Raw genomic sequence first — 10,511 nt, forward strand, 5'->3', positions numbered from 1 at the left:
AGCGCCAACAGAGTCGACTGGAGAGCGGTGATATCAGGGGGGTTTCGACCAATTAGCACATCAAAGTGGATGCTTCCTTCGTCTGTTTGCTACCTGGACGATGCTGTTGGGACTTTGGGCAGCCTTCCTCATCATGGCAAGCAGATCGTGGACACAGCAAGCCCGTTGGAAAGACTGATTAATAGATTACCAGCCTGTTTTCGTCGTTCGAAATACGGCCACGTGTGCAGAGGAGGACTCGTTCGCAGCTGTTGTGCTCCAACGGTCCACATCCGACGGCAATGCGATGCTTGGTCCTCTGGGGGAGAAGTCCACAGGTCCTACGTGCGCGATCGTGCCGACGGCCAAGTGCAGGTGGACAAACTCACAACCCACTATTCGTGGGGTTCACATGAGAGACACTGACTGTGTTTGATACATATGCGCAGTTGGCGGGGGAGATGTTGTACCCGGAACTCGGGGTTTGTGGACCTCAAGGGTGCGAGAACTAGGGTACTCGAGACCGAGTTAAGCGCGGGAAGGCCATACTTCGCGTTTTCCATATTGAATCCTATCTTGCTCCATCATCTGATTTTCTGTGATAATTGAATGCTGAACAACGGAAAGAGAGAGAGAGAGAGAGAGAGAGAGAGAGAGAGAGAGAGAGATACGGGTACAAATCCCGCGGGTCGCATCGCATCTGTCAGAACTCAACGATAAGCGCCGAGGTAACACAGCCAGGCAGTTGGTCCCCATAGACCAGGATGCGACACCCCTGCCCGGCCTCCCATTCTGACTGAGGGAGTTCTCACTTTCTTCAATCATGTCACATTCCGTTCGCGACTAAAAGAGAGCATTGCGAGACAACAAGATCAGGACTAGAACAGTCTTGTGCTCCGGGGCAATCGTGAGTGTGATAATTCGAAATACAACTCATGTCGTCTCGTGTCGAAACCAGTCATCCTCGGTTCGTAGTGCTGGCAGGAAGGTCTGCAAAATGTCAAGGCCCCAAAAGCAGGACAGTTTGGCGACCAACCGAATCACGGGAGGAAATAAGATTGTAGATCAAGAGTCCTGGATTGCGATGAAATTTGAAGTATTTCTCCTGCGCCGACTACAAGAAACCATCAACCCAAGCGCCGGAGAACCTCTCGAGAAAGACCCCAGATCGATGACAACTCTCCAAGTGTCTGATTCAGATACTGCAACTCCTCCGCGATCCCAAAAGCCTTTGCCGAGCGGCACGCCTGCACCGCGCCGTACACGAACACAAGCGGCGCATGTTGCAAGCCGTACTGGGTCCGGTAGGTGCGCAGGAGGGACGTCACGTCGGTTGCTGAAGTGCTGCAGTACACCCGCGACCTCTCCTCCGACTCGCTGCCGCGTGTCGCGATGGCCTGGTCGTAGTTTAAAGCGATGCGAGCGCTGTGGAAAAGGAGGCTGCGGTCTTTCAGTCGCCCATCTTGAATGCAATTGCGGATGGAGATACTCACTGCAGGGCAAAGACTCCGGGTATCGGCTTTGATGAAGGGCCCCATTTAAGCCACTTCGCAAAGTCGGGGAGAGATTCCCGCCAGCGGTTCAGCTCGAGGTTGAGGTTGTCGAAACATAGCCGGCGGCTGATGTCGTCTAGATGCGAACGAGGGCTAAACAGGGTCGTCATCATGCGCTCGATAATTCGCGACAGGCAGATCTGCTCATGGAGATATGGAATCATGGATGTTGCTTTCGTCGACTGCGTGTCTTCATCGCCAAAACCAACTGGTCGCCACGATGCCATCTCAGGCGGTTCACTGGTCAAGTCAGCATGAAGACGATCAGGGGATCAAGCGACATACGGCAGAGTCTCCATGGGCTGCACTTCCGCCTCGTCGTAGACGAGGTACACCGGCCGACCGAGGATGAGACTGATCAGCTTGTCGGAGATGTAGCAGCCCCAGTAGATGCGTCTCCGGATCTCGACATCTTCGGGAGTAGCTAGGGAAGAGTCGTGCTGGACCCAATCCTTCGGGTCTCTCTGGAAGCCCAAGTCTTGAGCCATCCTAAAGGCAATGCCTGTTGAGTCTGGTGTTAGGTACATCTTTCATCTTCGGCTTGGGCAAGCCCAGAGCAGGCGATGGGGTGCTTTCTGTTCGATCTCACCTGAGTAACCCCATCCTTTTGACAGATTACCCCTTCCAATCTCATAGAAGGCCAGACAAAGAAACGCCTGAACGGTCGCGATGGATGGCCTCGTCAGACCAGTTACCATGATAATGCTCTCCGCCGCCAGAAAGAACTGATCGCTTGAATCCTTCGTATCGAGCGACACAAGAGCTCCCAGCGCGCATACGGACAGTAACAGCGCCGAAGACCAGTACTTTCCGTTCTTCCTATCCCCAAAGTGGTCCCTTAGGAAGGCCTCACGATAAATGAACATGAAGTGAGGGTACTGCCACCGGAAAAACTGCGTCAGCGACTTCATGACGACTTCATCATGCATGCCAATCCCGAAATGCTCCATGACGCTCTCAAAGTTGGACTCGACGCCGTCGTAATAACCCTGACCAACGCGGTCGGTAACGTCCTTCTGCCCATGCTCTGCCTCGGCGCGGAAGATACTTGTAGCGCCGTGATAGACTAGCGATCCCTCTAGCCCGAGTTCGAGATTGGCTTGGTTACCTGCGTGGATTCCGAGCTGGGTAATGTACTCTCCAGGGGCCTGCGTCTCACTTTTGGGCGACTTGTCGTCCAAGGCGGTTGACTTGAGCATCTCCTCCCGCTGTTTTGGAGACGCAGCGCGCAGGTTCTTGACGAATGATTCGAACCAGGATAGGCGGCTTTCTAGGCTAGCGACGTATTCGTGCGAGACTGGCACTCTCTTGCGGTCGACCTCGCGGTACTCGCATGCGGTCTTGGACGTGACGCAGTTCTGGCATGGTTCTGTGCGGGAGCATTTCAACTAGGACGAGGACTCATCAGATCCATTCATGGCTGTCCTGGGGAGGCAGACTACCTTTCGGTATTGGCATCGCTTACACCTGTGATATATCAGCAAGCGTTCGGGCAAAAGCTTCGGAGAGTCACTTGGCTCACGAGATCCTTTTTACTGGCTTGCTCGGGGAGGGCATGATGTGAAGGGCGTAAATGAGTGACAGACATGTTCGGATGTCGTTGAGAGTTGGAGAGGCCAAGTCGCGGGGTTAGCGGTCGCGTCCCGCCTGAAGTACGGGCGGGCGTGAACAGCGCTAATGCCTGAACAGGGAGCCACCCAGGTCATCATCCGATCACGGTCTCAAGAATGGGCACTATCTAGCACCAACAAGTCATAGTCGAGCAGAAGCTTTTCAATTTAGACCGAAGCAAAACGATTCCCCTTTCCTTTGAGCGTCAAAATATGTATGCAGCTTGAGAGTTTCTGCCATCTACGCAGCTATTGAGCAACCACATACCGCGCCTACTCAGATACAACTCTGGAGCCATTGTCCAGAAAGAGAGGCGATTAGATTATGAGAGAGAAAAGATTGAGCTGTTGATAGTCTTACTATTCATTAATCTTCTACTTCGAGTGCAAATTGCATTGATTGTTGTATGTGATGTGAAACTGGGAGACATCGGGCAATGATGGGGAACGATAACAAGAACGGTGATAGGGAAGATGGCGGGAGACGACGACGGGGAACTGCGACGGAAAACGGGAAAATGGAAGGTGATGGCGATGATGCTGTGTCAGATTTCTTGCGAAACCCAACCCAAAGGTTCGACTTTTGTCCCTCTTCTGTCGGGATGAGCTCATGATAGACCGTCTGTGAAGGCGGAACTTGGAGAGATGCCCAATGCAATTCCCGACTTGAGAACCGCTACCAGTCTGTCCACGTCACTCAGGTTATTATAGAACCCAAACGACACCCTGATTCCTGACCTAAACCTCGTCACAACCACCCCGGAAGCGGACAAATGTTCAAGCCAACGAGGATCATGAAGCTGAAGAATATGAAGATGCGGCGCATGTCGACACCTTTCCTTCGGCCCCAAGACGCTGATACCCAACTCGGCGCAAGACTCTCGTAAAGCATCTCCAAGGCCGTAAAGATGGTTCTGAACATTCTTGGGACCCATAACCTCGAGATAAAACTCAAGAAATGCCCGAGCTGCAACGGCCAAGATGAAGCTCATGTTAGCGTGCTCATATCGGCGAGCCGTCTGATGGAACACGATCGGTCCCTCCGGAATCATGAAGTCTTCTGAGTCGCTAACGCTGGCCACGCCTCCGTAGCCGACAAGTGGCGGGGTTGGGTCAAGTTCTTCGATGACGGCAGAATCGACATAGAGGGCTGCGAAGCCTGTTGGTGTGTTGAGCCCCTTGTGTAAGCTGAAAGCAGCTGCTGAGACGCCTAGGGCCCGGACATCAACGTCGGCGAACCCGACTTGCTGCGTTAAATCTGCAAGGACATGGATGCGCATTGGTCTGTAGACAGAGCAAACATCTGCGATATCGTTCCATTGTCCACTATGGAACATGATTGAGCTTAGGCCAATGGCTTTGGTCCTGTCGTCGACATAGGGGGCGAAGGTCTTCGCGTTGGCGGCGACAGGTCTCTCAGAGTCCGTCGGGACAAGGCGGACCTCCAAGCCGAGTGGACGAAGTGCCATCCAGCCGAATGCCTGGTTCGGGTGCTCGCAGTCTAGAATGACTACGTTATCTCCAGGCTCGAACTTCAACCCGTGGATGAAGCTTCCAACGCCCTCTGTCGTGTCGCGGACAAACGCTATTGACGATGGATCTGTGTTGATGTACCGAGCCAAGAGCTGATGGACGGCCTCGACGTCTTGACGCCAGCAAGCTTTGGGCGATGGATGGTGAAGAGATTCCGAGCAGAAGCGGCGGATGGCTTCGTCCACGATGAGGTTTGACGGGGGCATGAAGCCGGCGTTAAGGTGTGTTATCTTGCCATCGGATGCTAGAGGAACCAGTCGGCGGAAGATTTCGAAGTCCCCCTTGTGATAACTGACAGCGGCAACTGAGCCATTCCTGACCTTGGTGGCAGTCATTGGCTCGGCATCGAACAGGTCTTGAACGCTAGAAGGAGCCATGGTTTGAAATTTTGGCTGCAGTCACAAAAAGGGGTGAAAGATGAGAAACCTAGGTCTAGATAACAACTGCAGTATTTATATCGCATTATCTTGCTGGCTCGTATGTGGAAGATGGTCGAGCGACTAGCCGTGGAGTTCAATCTCCGTTGCTCGTCATCATCCCATATTGGCCGTTGACGGTCGTCTGAAAGCGATCGCTAGGACGCGTTCATAGCCATGCTACGGAGCGATATCGGAGACAAACTAGAGGCGAGTCCTCTGACGCATCGGAAAATGAAGCATATGATCAAAATTGAGGGAAGCAAGTTGTTGGCGATGCCCGGTGAGGACCAGGGCGGGACCCATGATGGAGTTGCAATTCCGTCCACTCAGAATGCGTAATTAAGATCCACCCTTTCCATTTTCGGCTGCTATTGAGGCGACGGACATCCAACTCCATTGTGGGTATCGGAGGTTCCGTCCGTTGAAGCCGCTGTCGACTTTGACTAAGGTAGCCAAACCATGGAAATACAAAGTCAAAAACTGAGAGAGACGTCAAAAAGTTGGTAAGTATCGAACTCCTATGATGACGAGCAGCAATCTTTGAGAAGCAGTGTCCGAATTAGAAGACCTCGACCGAATGAGCTTCAGCGAACCTGAGCAACATGGTCTCGATAGTTGAAGCGGGAGAAAACGTCGAAGCAGGTGTCCATTGTTTCCACCATCATTCTGGCTGGAATTAGCTGCCTTCTTGGGTCTCCAATTATAATGATGAAGGAAACGAGTGAGTATGGCCATTGGACAGGGAGGCTTACAGACAGCTAAGCTTGCATTCATGGATCTGTGACGTCGAGATTGTGAGAAAGGAGGAATGCAAGCAGCCTTCGAGAAATCAGGAACACCTTACCACGCTTTATCATCGACGAAGTCCAGAAGGATGAGAGCAACAACATACGCAAAGACCGAGCCAGGGAATATGATTATTTGCCAAGCTGTGAAGGACCCGAAACCACACATCCCGCCGTCATCGGGTTTACCAAGAGGTCTCCGTTCCTGCCCACCGCCAACTACAGTTTTGGTGCATGGGGACTATACGCGATGGCTTCGCATGTTTCCGACCACATAGACAGAGTGTGGGAATTTCATCAAAGCATCAACGATTACCAGTGGCTTAGTACGAGGCCTGTGTGGTTGAAAGTTTCAGCTAATCATCACATTTACATGTAAGTCATTTTATGGCGGAATGTGAATGTACACAACTCACTAGGATTAGGCATGTCATGGTCATGATAGGGTCACACATGTCGCGGTTACGATGGAGTCAAAAGTCTGAGTTGGGTATTGCAATGTGCGACGGTGAGGTATTAAGGGAAAAAAGCCCACGATGTGGGAAAACAATTATTGCTGAAGGAATAATTAGAACTGAACGGAAGAAAGTCAACACTGAATGAAATGAGTGACTGAAGACAGCGCTGTAGCAATCGCTGAAAAGAATATGCAAACGCTGTTCATCTGAATCGTCAATCTCACGCCAGTTAATTTCAGACCCTCAGTGCCTCCCGTGTCAGAAGCTGTCGTCGTCGTTGACGTCATTGTCGTTGTCGTCCCCGTCCCCCATCGCCGTCCTCCATCGTCATCCCTCGTCGTCCTTATCGCGTTTCATTCTCCTGAAATATCATCTGCGGTATCTTTCACCCCTGTCATCCATGCTGTTACTTTTTGCCTGAATGGTTCCGAAGATACCTGACTGGATTATCAACTCTTCCGGAGACAAAAAAAACCGCAGATCAACTGGGCCAGCCCCTTTGAGTTCATAGCCAACTGAATCAAGGACAACATCTATTTGCCATAGATATCAAGTACAAGGCATACATCATATGCCTTCTCTACAGCAGATCAACTCGCAAGCATCCTGCAGCTACCTTTCAAGCGTCTTTTCTTTGTGTGAACCTAACATCGGTTCAGATTGGTCAGATAGCTATGCCAGCTCTTGACGGTGGGTTTCAAAGAGACTGAGCATGTAAAGCTGAGCATGGCTGTTGATAAGTTGTTCTTGTTCTGGGTTCAAATTATGTCTTTGTTCGTAAGCCACTTTAGACCGGCGAGATCAGAGTCCAGTCTGCGTGGAGTGTGAACAGTCCTGCAGCAAAGCGTCCATGATTTGGCCTTGAAGCACGGAGTAATCAGTGACTGGTCTATAGGCAATACCGACGTTCTTACAGAGAAGAGAGTGATAAATTCAGTGTATGAAGGTGAAGTATGATGTTCACAACACGCGGTTGTTGTTGCTCGTTTCGTTCTGTTGGTTCTATTGGTCATTGCATTTGCGTCATCGTACTTACCACCGGAAGCGCTGGATGCTTAACGGTAGAGACTCGCGATTACAAGAAACCAAACCGACACAATTGAAGACGTTGGGCGCGGTGTTCTTACAGACAGATCAAATTTATTTCTTGTTCATTACATAGTATCTCTGTTCCTTCACACCTTAAACACGGCACATCCTGCCATCGTTGGCAATGCTCCACGACTCGCTACCAACAGCGTTGCGAGCATAGAAGAATCCTTCGGGATCCCACTTCTTCTTCAGGCACGCCAGGGAGTTGTAGTTGCTGCCGAAGAACTCCTTCTGGAAGTTGGGCTGCTGGAAATCAGCCTCGTTCATGTACGCGCCACCAGCAGGGGTGAGAGCCTCGATCTCAGGCATGATGACGTCGGTCATCAGAGTCTGCTTGGCGAGCATCTCGTCCCAGGGGGCAGTGAAGTTCCAGACGGTGGTCAGGGTGGCGTGGACGAGGGTGTTGCGCCAGGCGGGGGTGACGGAGTTGGTGTCCTTGTTGCCGAACTTGCTCACGTCGGTGCCGACGCCGATGAAGGTGGCGCCCTTGGCGGCGACGCTGCGGGAGAAGGAGCCGATGTTGGTGATGTTTTCGCGGGGGATCAGGCGGCCGCCGTACTGGGCGATGCCGACCTGGATGTTGCCGATGGGCAGGGGGCCGAAGTACTTGTCGTAGTGGCCGTAGTAGCTGTCGTACTCGGAGTAGTTGACCGTGTAGGTGATGCCGAGGGCGTCGAGGCGGGCGACGAAGGGGGCCATGATGGTCTTGACCTCGTCGGAGGTCTTGTTGAAGGCGTTCAGGGGCGCGATCTGGAAGAAGGTGGCGCCGAAGTAGTAGACGACCATGGTCTCGTTGTCGACCATGCCAGCGAGCTCCTCGTGGAAGGCATCGATGGAGTTGAAGAAGGCGTCGTTGTCGTTGTCGGCGGCCATGATGACGAGGGTGGCACCTCCGACCTTGGCGTCGGCGTGAGCCTTGACGGTCATGGAGGTGACAACACCCCAATTACCGGGACCACCGCCGGACAGAGCCCAGAAGAGGTCGGCGTTCTCGGTCTTGGAGGCAGTCAGAAGGGTGCCGTTGGCGATGACGACCTCCCACTCGAGGACGTTATCAGCGCTCAGACCGAATGAGGTCGAGAGGGCAGAGTGACCACCGCCCTGGGTGTAGCCACCGGCGATACCGACGGTAGGGCACTCGCCGCCGACGACGGCAAGACCAGCGTTGTGAGCGACCTCCATAACCTCGAAGCCCTGGGTGCCGGCGCCGATCTTGGCAGCCTTGCCGCTGTAGGCAGCGGTAGCCCAGTCAACGATGTCGACGCTGTTCATGTGGTGAGTCCACACGGAGAGGGCACCGGCACCGGTGGAGCGACCAAGGTAGTCATGGCCAGTGTTGCGGACGACGAAGCGGATGTTGTGCTCCTGAGAGAAGGAGATAGCGGCCTGGATGTGCTCGGCGGTGGTGGCGTTCACGGCGTAAACGACGTAGTTGCCAAGCAGGCAGGGACGCGACTCCGGCTGGAAGGGGTCGCAGCTCTGGTTGGCGAAGAAGGGAGCCATGATGGAAGAGGAGGACTCCATACTACGTGATTGTTAGTGGCTATCATCACACATCGGTCAAGAATAGTGACATACTGGATCTCAGAGTCCTGCCACTCGCTCTGCAGCGTAGCGCAAGTGGCAGCGTCGTAGGTAGGGTCATGGCAAGGCGAGCCCAGAGGGACGGTGGCGATCAGCCTGCCGCCAACGGTAGTGTTGAGGGCATTCCAAGTCTCGGTAGACGGCCAGCAGCTGTCACCGGGGAAGCACTTGCACTCCGTGGCACGCTCGGCGAAGGGAGCAAAACCGGAGCCGGGACGGTTGGGGGCCGCGAGAGCGGCGCCGAAGAGGGCCGCTTGGAGGACAAAGCTCTTCATGTTGACTTTCCGGCCGTGAGGTGTGAAGATGCGAGGAGGGAAACGAGAGGACAGCGCGCGACGAGTGACAAAGAGGCACAAGATCGGCACGTTCGACGGCTAGGGAGAGTAAAAGAGAGTGTATTGCCGCTGGATCCCTTCATCAAAAGAGAGTTTTTTTTCTGCTCACCCGCGGCCAAGGGCGGCCATTTTAGTACGATGCGAGTCTGCAGACTGCGTTTACCCGGCCTCCGGGACTACGGCATGTAGGTTCCATCGCTCATATCCTAGTGAAGTCGTTTCCCGACTGGGATGGCTGACCCGAGATTGGGAACCTATAAGACGACTTCGCCCCCTCGAACTAGTGGAAGTTTGCCGCGTACGGCCTTACTTGGTGCTGATGAATCCATACTGCTCGCAAGGTCGCCATGATAGAGAGGGATCAAAGGCCCAGGATCGATGCTAATGCAGTGCTGTTTGAGGCTGGTCTCCTTGGCCCCCTTGCCTGGACTTGTCCCTGGGTAGGCTAAGCGTTGGGGGCGGTGGATCACGAACGAGGACAATACCGACCTACTATGTAGATATCGACCGGAAATCAAGGGGGGACGGTGAATGCTGGATGCCTCGGTGGACATTTCTGTAAAGTCCAGTCCCCACTGCTCGTTCTTTGTCGCGTCGGGCGGCGTTGTTGAGCTCCGACTTCCGCCATATCAAGGCACTGGAGCCTCGGACCATGAAAATCCCGTCCTCATGGTATGATGGTGGATTTTGGGCCTGGTCTGGCTGACCTCGGTGAAGCTCCACGCCGCGGGCTTGCGTCGAGCAAGAGTCTTGTTCAGCGGGACCTCGAGCCGCCGCAGATCAAAGGAGTCAGGTGCCCCGGCAGATAAAGCTTGGTCCTCTCGCTTCCGTCCCAAGTGCTGCAGAACTCGCAGGCGTCCTTGCAGACTCCCGCTCGCTACCAGCGTGAGGCATCGTCCACACACCCTCTCTCTTGGTGGTTTTCGATCGACAACATCTTGCGTCTTTCGTTGGTGCGGATAGAGACTGCCCGCACGCAAGAAGATCCGGAGTTTGCCTCGGCGAATTTGAGGTCTCTAGCGTGTTATCGTCGGGCGCGACCTCGGTCGGAAATTGAAGCTGCGGGGATGTGTTGAGTCGAAGTCTAATCGAACCCACGCCGGCAGTGGGGATTCTGCGAGCCACATCCCGGTCGTTTAGAAGGGGATCACTAAGAAGCCCCT

General features: G+C 53.7%; 2 protein-coding genes across 2 annotated transcripts; both read right to left on the reverse strand.

Moving 5' to 3' along the window:
- Positions 1 to 1,106: 1,106 nt before the first annotated feature.
- CGCA056_v014075 (Uncharacterized protein) lies at positions 1,107 to 5,052 on the reverse strand (the record flags this gene model as incomplete). The annotated part of the gene is made up of 5 exons (XM_037329317.1): positions 1,107 to 1,419; positions 1,473 to 1,772; positions 1,818 to 2,034; positions 2,122 to 2,901; positions 4,005 to 5,052. The coding sequence occupies 5 exons, from the start codon at positions 5,050 to 5,052 to the stop codon at positions 1,107 to 1,109; spliced, it is 2,658 nt and encodes an 885-aa protein (XP_037171524.1).
- Positions 5,053 to 7,519: 2,467 nt separating this feature from the next.
- ZEB1-4 (FAD-linked oxidoreductase ZEB1) lies at positions 7,520 to 9,288 on the reverse strand (the record flags this gene model as incomplete). Its single annotated transcript, XM_037329318.1, has 2 exons — positions 7,520 to 8,954; positions 9,008 to 9,288. The coding sequence occupies 2 exons, from the start codon at positions 9,286 to 9,288 to the stop codon at positions 7,520 to 7,522; spliced, it is 1,716 nt and encodes a 571-aa protein (XP_037171523.1).
- Between the last annotated feature and the right edge of the window lie 1,223 nt (positions 9,289 to 10,511).

The sequence above is a fragment of the Colletotrichum aenigma genome (assembly GCF_013390185.1).
Source record: "Colletotrichum aenigma strain Cg56 chromosome Unknown KSG_Cg56_contig10, whole genome shotgun sequence".
NCBI lineage: Eukaryota > Fungi > Ascomycota > Sordariomycetes > Glomerellales > Glomerellaceae > Colletotrichum > Colletotrichum aenigma.